The sequence below is a fragment of the Schistocerca nitens genome, chromosome 6 (genome assembly GCF_023898315.1).
Source record: "Schistocerca nitens isolate TAMUIC-IGC-003100 chromosome 6, iqSchNite1.1, whole genome shotgun sequence".
Taxonomy (NCBI): Eukaryota; Metazoa; Arthropoda; class Insecta; order Orthoptera; family Acrididae; genus Schistocerca; species Schistocerca nitens.
In genome coordinates this window covers 174,826,575-174,840,686 of record NC_064619.1, presented here as the reverse complement: position 1 = coordinate 174,840,686, position 14,112 = coordinate 174,826,575, and the positions used below count along the sequence as shown (strand labels likewise).

At 39.9% G+C, this 14,112-nt stretch overlaps 1 protein-coding gene across 1 annotated transcript in view; it reads right to left on the bottom strand.

Annotated features, from left to right (window-relative positions):
• LOC126263277 (uncharacterized) overlaps nucleotides 1-14,112 on the bottom strand; it is an 881,511-nt gene that overhangs the window by 376,243 nt on the left and 491,156 nt on the right. Inside the window, exon 5 of the mRNA XM_049960363.1 lies at nucleotides 6,213-6,266. Coding sequence (XP_049816320.1) covers nucleotides 6,213-6,266 — 54 coding nt within the window. The remainder of the gene's footprint in view (nucleotides 1-6,212; nucleotides 6,267-14,112) is intronic.

Here is a 14,112-nt window from a genome sequence, read left to right as displayed (position 1 = left end):
TGTGTGCAACATTGGCTCGGTTTCAAATAATGCAGAACATTACCTCAGTTCATGGCTTGTAGAAAATAAACTAACATTAAATCAGAGTAAGACTCAGTTTTTACCGTTTCTAACATACAATTCAACAAAATCTGAAGTTTTAATTTCACAGAACGGGCGTATGATTAGTGAAACTGAACAGTTCAAATTCCTAGGTGTTCAGGTAGATAGTAAGCTGTCGTGGAAAGCCCACGTTCAGGATCTTGTTCAGAGACTTAATACTGCCATTTTTACTATTCGAACGGTATCAGAAGTAAGTGATACTTCGATACGGAAATTAGTCTACTTTTCTTATTTTCATTCGCTGATGTCGTATGGTATTATATTTTGGGGTAACTCTTCCCATTCTACAAGGATATTTTTGGCTCAGAAACGGGCCGTTCGGGCAATAAGTGGTGTGAGTTCACGAACCTTGTAATGCTATTGTAAATATAATACTGCCATTAATTTGTAAATTTTAAAATTTTTTGCTCCGTAATAATTTTGAAAAATTAAGCAAATACTATAACGAGAGTAAGCTTTTGTTAACTGTAGTTTATCTGTTTAAAATAACCTCTTTGACGTAGGTGGAATAAATGTATTAAAACATATTTTGTAAATAATTATGTAATATTTCAAGTACAACTGTAATTAATTATGTCACTTTTGTATGTATATGATATAATGCAATTGTAGGTGGTTCATACTTAGGGCATTTGTAAGCAGAAGTGTAAATTGAAAAGGTGTAGGGATCATAGGTAGAACGGAACTCCGTTCTGTGGTGGAATGGAAAAGGTAGTGGGGCGCGAGAGTAAGAATTGGTGCGCAAGTGGCACCACACAGTCGGTAGCTGCCCTGGAAGTGGTGAACACGCATTACGTTGGTCAAGCACTAGAGGCCCCGAGTTTACCTGCAAGACTGGGTTTTGGCCTCGGACGTGTTATACATGATTGGCGCAGTACGGCAATAAATTAATCAGAAATTTGCAATTTTGTCGTCGCCACCAGGAGGAAAACAGCGCTATGTACATCAAGAGACGTACTTGCGCAATGTTACACCGCAGCACCGCCTCACGCCACCTTCGAAATCAGTAACAGGCAAGGTACTTTATTTAGAAGTGTATCACAGTATGAACCATCCATCTCCAATCAGTGGAACATAAGTGTTAAATGTACCTTTGCGTTTAACCGTAATTTTGCTATTTCAGGTACCTCAGTGGGGTCCTTACCTAAACGAATTCATTCCGAGTATCCTGCCGTTTATTGAAGCTTGAATAATAGTAAATTACTGGCAATAGTAGTGTTTTAGTAGTAAATTCTGAAAATCATTATTAAATACTAAAGTTTGCACGTATCAGTTTAAGGGCCACCGCTTTGCGTGACCATGAGGATAAGTTTTCAATAGCATTTCTGAAAGTAAAGTAACATAATTGTTTAAGTGCAACAATCTTAACAGTAATTGTTTGTGTTGCTTCTCCATGTCAAAGAAAGCCAGACAAATGTTGGTGTTAGTAAAACGTTAACAAATAACAGTCCTAAGGAAGTGAAATTTAGTCACGTTAAATAATAGTTTTGGTCATATGAATAACAGCTATAAGTTTAATATTTTTTTGTATCCTTGTTGAAACATATGTGTGTCTTCTTTAAATAATTACTGAAGTATAGTGATAAATTCCATAAGGAACAGAAAGTGGGATTAATAGTACTTACTGCCAAGTGACCGTAGTAAATGGAAATTAAGTGGTGTTGCGATTACGTAGTAAGTGAAAGTAGTTATTTATTCAGTGTCGAAAATTGACTTTATCTTTTGTGTAGACACTGTACCCGATTTGGGCTGGCGGCCGTTGTATTAAGCGAAACTGTTTATTGTTATAACAGGCATTCTCTGACTAAAGGTTTCCGAAAGTAATTATTCACAATGATTTCCCACAAACTGTATGATTCGGAGAAAAATAGTTCTATACTTTAACATTAGGTTAAACACGGTTAAAATCTCTCTCCGAGAGTCGATGGTTTGTAATGTTAGTGCTGCGTGATTTTGTGGTGGTGTTCCTGCCGTTACTTACTGCACAGTTCTGACATTCCGAATCGCGGATCTTCCGTCTTTACAGTGGCAGAACTTAAAAGTTCTGGTACCGTATTGACGAGAACGCGAAAGTACCGTTGCAACCTCTAATCGACCTCTGTTCACGAGTATGGTTATTTTGACATTGGCCTCTCAATATGTATATTCCTTATTCTCGTTTCTTGTTACCAATATTAGTTTATTCCCAACATTAAGCAGCTTTCTCTCGGTTAATACTCGGCACAAATCAAACCTGCATTTGGATCGGACTTCCTTAACTCTTGTGCAAAAAGGTGTGCAGTATACTGCTGAATCCATTTTCAATAAGCTGCCACTCGAATTCAAAAATCTTAGGAGTAATCCACGCGCTTTCAAATTGAAACTGAAGAGTTTTCTCATGGGTCACTCCTTCTATTCTGTCGAGGAGTTCCTTGAAAAATAAAGCTGATTCTCATTGTATTGCTGATAGCGTTTACTTAAACTTGTGGACTGACTTTTTTCAAGTTCATGAACATTTATTTTCATCAGTTATTAATTTTATGTTGTAATTTCATGTACTGACACGTCCCATGAGCTTGGAGATTTGCTCCTCAATTTGGTCCTACGGAACTTGACGTGTAAATAAATAAACAAATTCCAGCGAAAGCTTCTACCCTGCTAATGGCAAGTATCCTGCTGCTGCACCAATTATTTTGGGTTAAAATAATGTCTGTCACGTATGTTACATTCTTTTGTTACGTATGTTACATTCTTTTTGTTAACCAGTGAACACTTATCATAGTGGACGATTGCGAAAAATTATAGACGTATTAACTTACATAACACATTTAACTACTGATGATTTGGTTATTATGTGCAAAACGTAGTATAAGATTACGTGATCTGTTCTGGTGAACTTTGCAGTGTTTTGACGGAGAGTGACTCGTCCTCCCTCGAGAACCTATCAGGCGGGCGGCGCGGAGGCAGCTACCGACTGGAGCTTGTTTGTTTAGAATGTTTGGAACAAGCAGACTCTGCCGTTGCGACGGCTTTGCCGTTGATTCAGATCAACAGTTCCCGTAAGATGAAAAAGAAGTTGTACTGGGTCGTTCAGTGAACCAGCTATTAGTTGCATAAAAATGTATCAACGGCCTCGTAGATTGATGAGGAAACGTTATTATGCCGCCTCGAAAATGAGACAATAAATTCCTTAAAAAAGGCTGAATGAGTAGCGCAAATAAGACTTTGAATGTAGAAAAATCGAAAAAATGTAAGAAAACATATTGAAAAAATTCGTTATCGTTACCCGTCGCTTCACGTCGACTATTGAAGTTGTTGTTGTTGTTGTTGTTGTGGTCTTCAGTCCTGAGACTGGTTTGATGCAGCTCTCCATGCTACTCTATCCTGTGCAAGCTTCTTCATCTCCCAGTACCTACTGCAACCTACATCCTTCTGAATCTGCTTCGTGTATTCATCTCTTGGGTCTCCCTCTACGATTTTTACCCTCCACGCTGCCCTCCAATACTAAATTTGTCATCCCTTGATGCCTCAGAACATGTCCTACCAACCGATCCCTTCTTCTAGTCAAGTTATGCCACAAACTTCTCTTCTCCCCAATCCTATTCAATACCTCCTCATTAGTTATGTGATCTACCCATCTAATCTTCAGCATTCTTCTGTAGCACCACATTTCGAAAGCTTCTATTCTCTTCTTGTCCAAACTATTTATCGTCCATGTTTCACTTCCATACATGGCTACACTCCATACAAATACTTTCAGAAATAACTTCCTGACACATCTATACTCGATGTTAACAAATTTCTCTTCTTCAGAAACGCTTTCCTTGCCATTTCCAGTCTACATTTTATATGCTCTCTACTTCGAACATCATCATTTATTTTGCTCCCCAAATAGCAAAACTCCTTTACTACTTTAAGTGTCTCATTTCCTAATCTAATTCCCTCAGCCTCACCCGACCTAATTCGACTACATTCCATTATCCTCGTTTTGATTTTGTTGATGTTCTATATCCTCCTTTCAAGACCATGTCCATTCCGTTCAACTGCTCTCCAGGTCCTTTGCTGTCTCTGACAGAATTACAATGTCATCTGCGAACTTCAAAGTTTTTATTTCTTCTCCATGGATTTTAATACGTACTCCGAATTTTTCTTTTGTTTCCTTTACTGCTTGCTCAATATAAAGAAGTAATACACAATATAATACTGTAGCAACTACCGGTGTCAGGATATCAAGTGTTAAGACTGCTGTCTGGGACTCACAGTCATGATCTCTGTTTTCAGTCTATATGCTGCTTGCTTTTAGTGTTTTTATGAAAGTGAGTCGTTATTTTTCTGAGATTATATTCTTCGTGCTGCTCCAGAAACTGTTTTCTAGCCATACGTATAGAGTGACATTTTATAGTCGGTACTAATATCTTTCCGCTCGAGGAATTCGTATAAAATTATAGCTTAGTAAGGAGTTAATTCACGTACAAAAACTATATTGAATTTAACAAGAGCAGGACTCTTAAAACTAAGTTCTTTAAAACAGCTACAAGTCGCATCTAGTACCATTTATTTAACCTTTTCGCTCCTCAAATGAACAAAAACATAATAAGAATATTCAATTTAAAATAGACTGACAGCACTAAATATTGCGTTTCAATTTGACTGACAGCACTAACGACTGCGTCTGAAGTTGGCTACAGCATTAAAGATGTAACTGGCTATACTAAAGTACTTAACTTAAGCTTAAATCTTTGGCGCTGTCTAAGTCATCATTTACTACTGTAGTTTAAAAGTGAGTTTGGGTGCTACAGTAAAGCCAGTTTAGTATTTAGTAGTGTCAGTCAACATTAAACGCAATCTTTAGTGCCGTCTGGCATCTTTAAACTGTATAAGCTGATGGTGCTGTTCTTCCTTTGAAGAACGAAACCGGTAAACAGAAAACTATGTGCCACTTCTTGCTATTTTCAAAAACTTATATTGAATTTCATGAAGAGTGTTGGGAATTTTTGAGTTTATCAGCATTTTGTTCTACTCAGCACCACTGCAATTGATATCTATACCTATGTACCAATCATGGTACATTACACAAGAGCCAACCCACAACAGAGGTCACGTTCTCCCTCCACCGCAATAACCTATTAAAATAAAGTTCCCTCTCCTTCTTCCTTAAGTGACCAATGAAACTAACTACCTTTTTAAAATTATGACGTAATGGCATGCGCAGTGAACAGTAACAACAAAATATAAAGGATACTGCATAGCTAGAACGCACCATTAGACCCAGAACTAAATGATATTAACTCTTATCTGAGAAGTGAGGTATTGAGAACACGTTTACTTATGTTGTTCTTACCATTTATACTTCGGTGATCGTTGTTATTATTACTGCATCATGATGGCTAACCGCAGTCTCACTGTGTATATCCTGAAAGTGGTCAGATACGTTTCTTACCAAGCAAACTAACACATTCCGTGATGTTTCCAAATTATTTGTTGTAAATCTCTGACAGAACCCTCGCTGACAAACTACCCCTCACTGTAGAACTGACCACAGACCGTTGATGTACTGCAATGTCGTATTAAAGTATGAAATGTACTAAACTATTCTGTACTCAGGAGAATATAATTAACAATGCAAAACTTCTTTTTCAAAACTTGTTTCAAGTCCTATCTCCAAACATTCCATTCTTTGCGCAGAGGCCAATATGGTTAGTTTTACTAATTCATTTTCGAGACAGCAGTCAAAACACGTTGCACACAAATCCTTTATCGTCCTCCAACTTCCGCTGGGCCCACATATCAAGTTTATTAGAAACTGTGCGTTAGTTAAGGTGAACATGTAACCTAAGAAAAGTGTTGTATTCTATCACTGAAATGCAGACGACGTACCTCCATTTTTACATCGATTTAGCTGGTGGGTGGATATAAATTCTCTATGTTATTTACACTATACTGCATCATAACGTTGCAAACACCAGCTGTAGCCAGAATAACGTTTCTACTTCCCGACAGTCACTTCTTCGCCTCATTGTGCACGCTACCCGTAGTTTCTCAGTGCTCGTCTCTAATCGGTGCTGTATACAGTGAGCATAGCCTAGTTGTATTCATCTGGTATAAGATAGCTACAGCCTGTTGGTACTCACCTCTCGGTCCCTTCGGCCCCGGTGGTCCAATTGGTCCCGGCAAGCCTGGCAGTCCTGTAACGACGCAGACATCGACATTAGAAGTTGGGAACAGCTGCTGCTGTCGCGTTGTCAAAACATTAGGCAAATAGCTTTTTCATATTTTAAATTGCAAATAACGATGACTCGAGCAGATGCAGCTCAGTCGGCAAATGTATTCACAGGCCGAAATTATTATTGAACGCTAAGGTTTCTAAAGCAGTTGAGATACCACTCGGAGTAAAGCATTGGTAACACACCAGACTCGTATTCGGGAGGATGACGGATCAGAAGTGACCACCAAAATTTAATTTTTCCATGATTACGTGAAATCGATTTATAGACTGTCATGATGGGTCCTTTAAAACGATACGACCAGCTTTCCTCCCTATCTTTCTTAATTATTCACAAAACTGGGCTTGTGCCCCATTACTACAGACCACGTCGTTAAGTTAAACCCGAATCTCCTACCCTTACTTTCAATAAGCTGAGTCTCAGAATTAGGTGTCACAACGGAAATCTGGTGACATTTGTTTCTGTTTTATCAAAAAACTGCCACAAGTGGTTTAACTGCATGTTGTATCTTACAATGCAGAGTTATATACATGAGTACAAATTCCTTGCTTTTATTGGTAAACCCAGTTACAATAAGAAAACACTATTCTGTATGTATCTATACTATCGAATAGGTAAGTAGACATTTATAGTACTTATGGAATATTCCGTCGGTTCTTGGACGGACATAGACGTATAAATAACTTGACTACAACGTATTAAGGTCCCATAGTAATATTTATTAGTTTGTTATGAACCGGGTTTCGGCTTCTAATTAGGCCATTGTCAGATAACTTCTGACGACAGCCTAAGAACTAATAAATATTATTGTGGAATATTAATACTTTGTATTCAAGTTATTAATTAAATATTTATAGCTTGCCACCTACTGAAAATTAGGTTACAATTAACTCTATTTGTGTGAAAGGATACTGATCTCAATTTAGAACTTCCTTAGTGTGGCGTGTCTTTTCAGACGGGAATCTCGTACTCTTGTTACTCCACCAGTTGGGAAGATCACAATAGTCTATGCATAATTCGCCAACGTTGTGCTTGACATTAGAACTGTTGTTCTACCTTCCTCCAATTTGTGTATACAAGTGTACTAACGGGTGTGATAAGGGCCTTGATTTTTCTGTTTGCATTGTTATGAATGAAAATAAAAGATAGGACAAAAACTTCTCCTGGAACATATCCTATGTGTTTCACCTGAACTTTGCAAGGTAACTCTTCTTCGATGAGGTAATAAATTAAATCTAAAATATGGATCCGATTATGTCGTGTGCGGTTAGATGTTATATGGTTTAATGTCCCGTCAACATTCAGGTTATTAGAGACGGAGCACGAACTCGGAAGGAAATCAGCCACGGACTTTCAAAGAAACCGTGCCACATATGCTTGCAATGAATTAGGACAATCAGGGAAAACCTAATGCGACAAATAAATAAAAACACCAACTGTCGTCCTTATAATTTTATTTTGTCGCTACTAGTTTCAACGCTTCAGTGCGTCATCTTCAGGCTGTTTTTGATGCTCAGTTGGCACTTGATGGTTGGAGTGCTGACACATTATCTGCGTATCCAGTAATGCTGGCAACTGATGTATTAAGAACATTTTACTTGGCCGTCTATGGACCGAGACGTTAGAGAGATGGCTCCTCGGTGTCGGTTGTGTAGTGCGGCCAAGGCTAAGAACGCTCTTCAATAGGGCTTCTTGAGTTCTGAGCGCGAATCCTGCCCCATGGACAAACTCTATATCGATTATGTGGGGCCCTAACCTCTCATCAAAAGAGGCCATCGGTACGTATTGGTTATTATTGACGCGTTGTCGAGGTTTATCTGGTTTCTTCCGAGTTGTAACATGACTGCTGCTACAACAATTGCGGTTTTAACTAACGTATTTAGTGTTTTTGGACCCCGTAAGCAAATCGTTAGTGATTTCGGCTCCCTTCAAGGCTTTCTGTTTTCAAAGCGGTGTGAAACAGGTGACTACCACTCCATATTACCTGCAGGGCTCTTTCGCAGAGAGGGTAAATCGTAGTCTCAAATACACAATGATTATCTTCCGTCAGAAGAAGTCCAGTAAGTGGGATTCTTGTCTCCCTTGGCTTAGTCTTGCCTTCAATACCGCCAGCCAAGAGACTTTGAAAGCTACTCCGGTTTCCTTGATCTATGCTTATCCTGTTAATTCCCCCCTTATGTGGAATTCAAGATCTAATCCCTGTTGATATTACCTATCATCAAAGAAAACTGGAATCGTGCCAGGCGCAATATTTTTAGGGCCCAAAACAAACAGGCTGACCGTTAAGCCGTAATCGACGAGTCTTTAGGGGTAAACCAGGAGACCATGTGTATGTCCGTAATTTTCCGGGGAAAGAGGTGCGTCTTGGAAACCTTGGTAAGTTCACTCCCCGTTTTCTGGGTCTCTGTACTATTATGCAAGTTTTAGGCCCAGTTAATCTTCTGGTTAAGGACAACTGCACCAGTAAGCAATACTGGGTTCATCTTAATCAAATTAAGTTTGGTTAGGATGGTGTTTGAGGGGGGAGGTTGAGACTTGTTGCGGCTCGCGTTGGTGCCATTGGTAGGTTGGCATCGTGTGATACAGATAGTGGTGTCTCGTTTTCTTCTTGTGTTTACTGGTGCCACTACATCTGCTAGGGCTGTCTGTCCGTAAGTGGCAGCAGAAGCTGTTACCGATATCTAGTGCAGTGGTACTATCTTTGGAGGGACGTCAAGTGTTTTCTGGGTCGGAATGTGTTGGGCAGTAAGGGCCGGCAGCGCCAGGACATGCTGGGACCGCTGGCAGCACGCAGGCACTGCTGGATTGAGGGGCTGTAGTTGCAAGGGTCACAACCTGGTTGTCCACCGGACCCAGGGCGTTTGAGTTGAGTGAACATTAACCCGGTAGTGAAACCTCCACTATTTTGAGATCAAGCCATTTGTTCGCGCGTTGCTGCTCGCAGGGTCACTGAGCTGAAGAGTGACGAGTGGAGTGTTTGGTGTTGTCAAAATTAATTAGCCGTCCTCCACTTCTTATTATTAATCATTGAATTCCTTTTGTTTACTGATGAAGTTCCACCAACGATATTTTTCTGCCTAGTGGCCACTAATGCCCCAGTTACCTGCCCTGGAAGTTAGCGTGTTTTCGCGGCAGTGTACTTTTGCTCCCCTTGCCGCTGCTGTCTGGTAAGGCGTGTAGTTCGACAGCCTCCTTGATTGTGGTTCGGATATATTGTTTTTTCGGACTACCTTGGTCGAAGTGGTTCCTTCTGCTTCTGAATGTTCTAAACACTGGATTTTGAAGACGCAGTGCTGTCCACCGATTCTGCCTTGCCTGGGTTATTCTATCGTTGCGTTGGTAAGCAGATGTTAGGTAGATTTTGCAAGAGTGGTGGTCTGCGATTAAACTGTCACTAGTTTGAGTTGCCATCCGGTTAAGTGAATACAACTCTTGGCTGCCTGTCTCATTGTTTACGAAGTTGAGCGACTTTCCCAGGCCCACTTCTCTCTTGGTTAGATCAGATTGTTACGATTATTTTTTTAAATAAAAAAAATTATTTTGAGATAGTACTATTGGGGCCTTCAGCCGACAAGTCATTTGAATTTCTTGTCAATAAGGCCTTCACCCGTGAATGCAATTTCTCTAAAGAATTTTTAGATATGGTCTCTTAATAGTGAAATTTTAATGATTGTGTTTCTTCTTTAAAAAATATTTTAGTATATCTTGGAGAAGTTTAACAATTTTTAAGAATTTGCTACCCAGGCCTTCAGCTGTTAAATTGTTTTTGAGTTATTACTATTGGGGCCTTCAGCCGACAAATAATTTGAATTTCTGCTCAATATGGACTTCAGCAATGAATGTACTTTGTCTAAAGAATTTTTAATTAGATATTATCTCTTATTAGCGAAATTTTGATGATTGTGTTTTTTTTTTAATATTTTAGTATCGCTTGGAGAAGTTAACTGTTTTTAAGAATTTGCTATCCAGGCCTTCAGCTGTTAAATTGTTTTTGAGTTATTACTATTGGGGCCGTCAGCCGACAAATAATTTGAATTTCTGCTCAATAAGGCCGTCAGCCGTCAGTGCAAACTGCTTAAGGCCGTCAGCCGTCAGTGCAAACTGCTTAAGAATTTTTTGTTAGACATTGTGTATAAACAGACAAATTTGATAATTGTTCCTTATTGTCAACCTCATTTGCAATTGGTTCCAAATAAAGTGTGCGTGATTAAAAAAAACTAAGCAACCAACGGTAACTGAATAAGGCCCCGTCCACACCAAATCCTACCTTTCCCTAAGTCCCATGTCTCACACTTTTACATATGACTTCCAAATGCACCCTACATTGAACAATCTACAAAACTGTGAGCAAGATTTTGCCTACTGATGGCATGGCCTTGAACTTTTATGGCGTGGCTGATCCTTTGTGGCGGAACTCTATTGATGGCTCCAGTATTGGGATTCAAGCCAGTTAACTCAGCTTTCAACACCTCTCACAGTGTCGTTAAGAAACCCATCACCATACACAGCTTTCATTCTTCTAAGGATTTGAACTGGACACAAATTTTCTCGGAGTGGACACTGGATTTTCTCATGCACTGGCCTAACTACGTTACACACCGCCATGTTACACGCTACAACTCGGAGCCCTCTACCGGCAGGGGGCTGCAAATTGCGTCAGCGAAGCGGGGAAGGCAACCGAAAACTGTGAGTGAAATGTTACAACCTCAGCCGGTACTGACGACAAAACGAAGAATCCAGAGGCATTTACTGTACAGCATACCCTCGCACTTCAATGCCTGTAGCTGATCCTGTATTCAGGATAAAGTGCTGCGTCATGTCTGGTAAGGAATTTTCGATCCAGTCGTAAATCTGGTTAGACGTGACTCGCAAAACATATTTGGTTTAGAAGCTGTCAATGTGCTGACGAATCGGAAGAAAACGAATATCTAGAACAATTTGATATCCTCTATCTACAGCACTGAGGATATCATGTGTTATGTGCGCGATGTTTTGGGAACCCATTCGGATTGCCGGCCGAAGTGGCCGTGCGGTTAAAGGCGCTGCAGTCTGGAACCGCGAGACCGCTACGGTCGCAGGTTCGAATCCTGCCTCGGGCATGGATGTTTGTGATGTCCTTAGGTTAGTTAGGTTTAACTAGTTCTAAGTTCTAGGGGACTAATGACCTCAGCAGTTGAGTCCCGTAGTGCTCAGAGCCATTTGAACCATTTTGAACCCATTCGGATTTCCATGGAGAAGAAAAATTTGTTGCTGGCTGGTATAGTTTTTAGCTCTGATTATGTTCTAGTATTCAACAAGGAATAGGGTTGGGTTGTTTGGGGGAGGAGAGCAGACAGCGTGGTCATCGGTCTCATCGGGTTAGGGAAGGACTGGTAAGGAAGTCGGCCGTGCACTTTCAAAGGAAACTTCTCGTCATTTGTCTGGAGCGATTTAGGTAAACCACGGGAAACCTAAATCAGGATGGCCGGGTGCGGGATTGAACCGTCGTCCTCCAGAATGCTAGTCCAGTGTGCTAGCCATAGCGCCACCTCGCTCGGTTTCGCAAGGAATAGATCTGGCTGATACAGAACGCCAGTCCTACGAATTACTCCCTGTTAGATGGCTGTGAACTGTGGTCTTCCCCAGTCACGGAGTACGTCTCTTTGCTGAAAAGATCGCCGGTAAAAAGTGCTAAGGAATGCAGCCAATTCACTCGTAAAATCCTCACACAACTGGACTACAAAGGGGCTTTGATTTTCAGTAAGTAAGATTTAAGTAAAGTCGTCTTCGACGATGCTCCGTTGTTTGCTTCTGTCTTCACCTTATAAACAACAAGTTACGAGGAGGATTTTTGGTAGAAACGAACTGGTTGCTTTTTGATTTAGATAAGCAGTAAGGTTTAACGTTTAGGATGGGGCTCTTCCTTCAGGCATCACAGTTGCCCTGTGCCTTTGACTCTCACTGACACGTGCAGCGGTTAATTATCCACTACTGTTTTTCAGCGTGGTGTCACAGGTCTATTCACGACACACCGTAAGAACAGAGAAACGTCCACGCTTTCGAAAGTTTGTCGTCCATCTCTTTCTGGAGCCGATAATCATCCGTTTTTGGAACTCGTTTTCATCACGTCTCTTATCATTCTTTAAGGGGCTCCGGAACGCCCTATACTTGCAATGTTAAAATAACACTCATAAATTACATCTTTCCTCACAAAGTATTTGAGGTAGGAAGTTGAACTTTTTACAGATTATTTATTGGAATATGGGCTACAACTTAACACAGGGATTTTACAAAATTTTAGTTCAGTTATTAAAGATGATTTTTTTTTTCAATTGTAATGAAAATTCACAACATTTTTTTGCAATTTTTTATTTATGTATTCAAAAATATACAGTTTTTTGGAAAAAGGCTGTGTTAAATTATGCAGAAGGTACTTTGTAACATTTACTGAAAGTTTGAAACAAATATGTTTGGAAGATCCTTAGAAAACATGTAATTAGTATGAGAAAATAAAAGTTTTGGGAATCGAGCGACAAAGATTGGATTAACTTTTTAGTGCATTCCAGGTCCATAGGATGGATTATCTTCATCCTCTGCAAACTCCTCCTCCAGCTTCCTCTTGTTCCTCCTCCTGTTTACTCTTGCTTGTATTTCTAGACTCTTTACAGCCCTGTCTGCGGCCCGAAGGCGCTCCTTGTCTAAAGCAAGCATCGCTCGCACCATGTTAGAACCTATCTTCATTCCCATATTTCTAAATACCTTGCACCTTACAATGTTGCCATCATTGAAAGTCGCAACAGCATCATACACATCAAAGTGAAGTGTTTCTATTCCAACAAATACAGTCTTGGGGATTCTCGACCATATAACACTACTTACACTTTCATTGGGGTTTTGAGTTTTTCCGTGAATACACTTTTTCAACAGTTCAGGTGCTGCTAAGTCTCTGAAAATAGGTTTTATCACCTCCATTATTGCATGAGGCAGACTATGCTTATGAGTGTACACTTCACCAGTTAGCAATCCTTTGTTATATTTACATCAACTGTCTTCTTCTTTGGGACACAAGCTATGTTGGGGATTTTCATCGTCTTTATTGTTTACAGTAATAACACATACCTTTGGCTTTCCAACATTTCTCCTTTTCTTAAAAGCCTTCAGAGGATTTCTAATAACTTTACTTTTAGTCATTATTATACTTCAACAAAACAGAGACTCAAGAAACAGAATTAATTACGAATATTTTCGAGATAACGACAGAGTAAATAAACATGAAACAATCGACAATCACACCAGCGATATATATTGAACCATCACAGGTTAGCCACAACACATACTTTATCTCACATCACTAAAATGTACCTGATGAACACGGACGTTAATAATAACACCATTTGACAGCAGTTTAACAGCGCCACAGTGGGTCACGCCCATGTAGAACACATTTCAAAAAAAATTTAAAAATAGTTGTAGTCTTCGGAATTGAATAAATTGTATATCTATTAAAAGGTAATAGTCTGCAGTTTCAGAAAACGCAAAAAAGAAAAAATTGAACTTTTCATGATTTTGAGCCTTTCCGGAGTCCCTTAAGCATGGGCCTACAGCCGTAATGAATTCTCAAAATGAAAACTACAACGTTGTCCTCCTGCAGTAAAGTAAATTTAAAAATCAGTCTTGACTCCGAAGGCCTCATGTTCGATCCTGCACGGGCCTCTCCTGGATTCCACCTACCAGGGCTGTTGCGGACCAACCTAAATCCCTACGCACCAAACACGAAAGACGGCCGGACTTGAATCAGAAGTGGACAGAAAGACACGGCTTCCGTGCC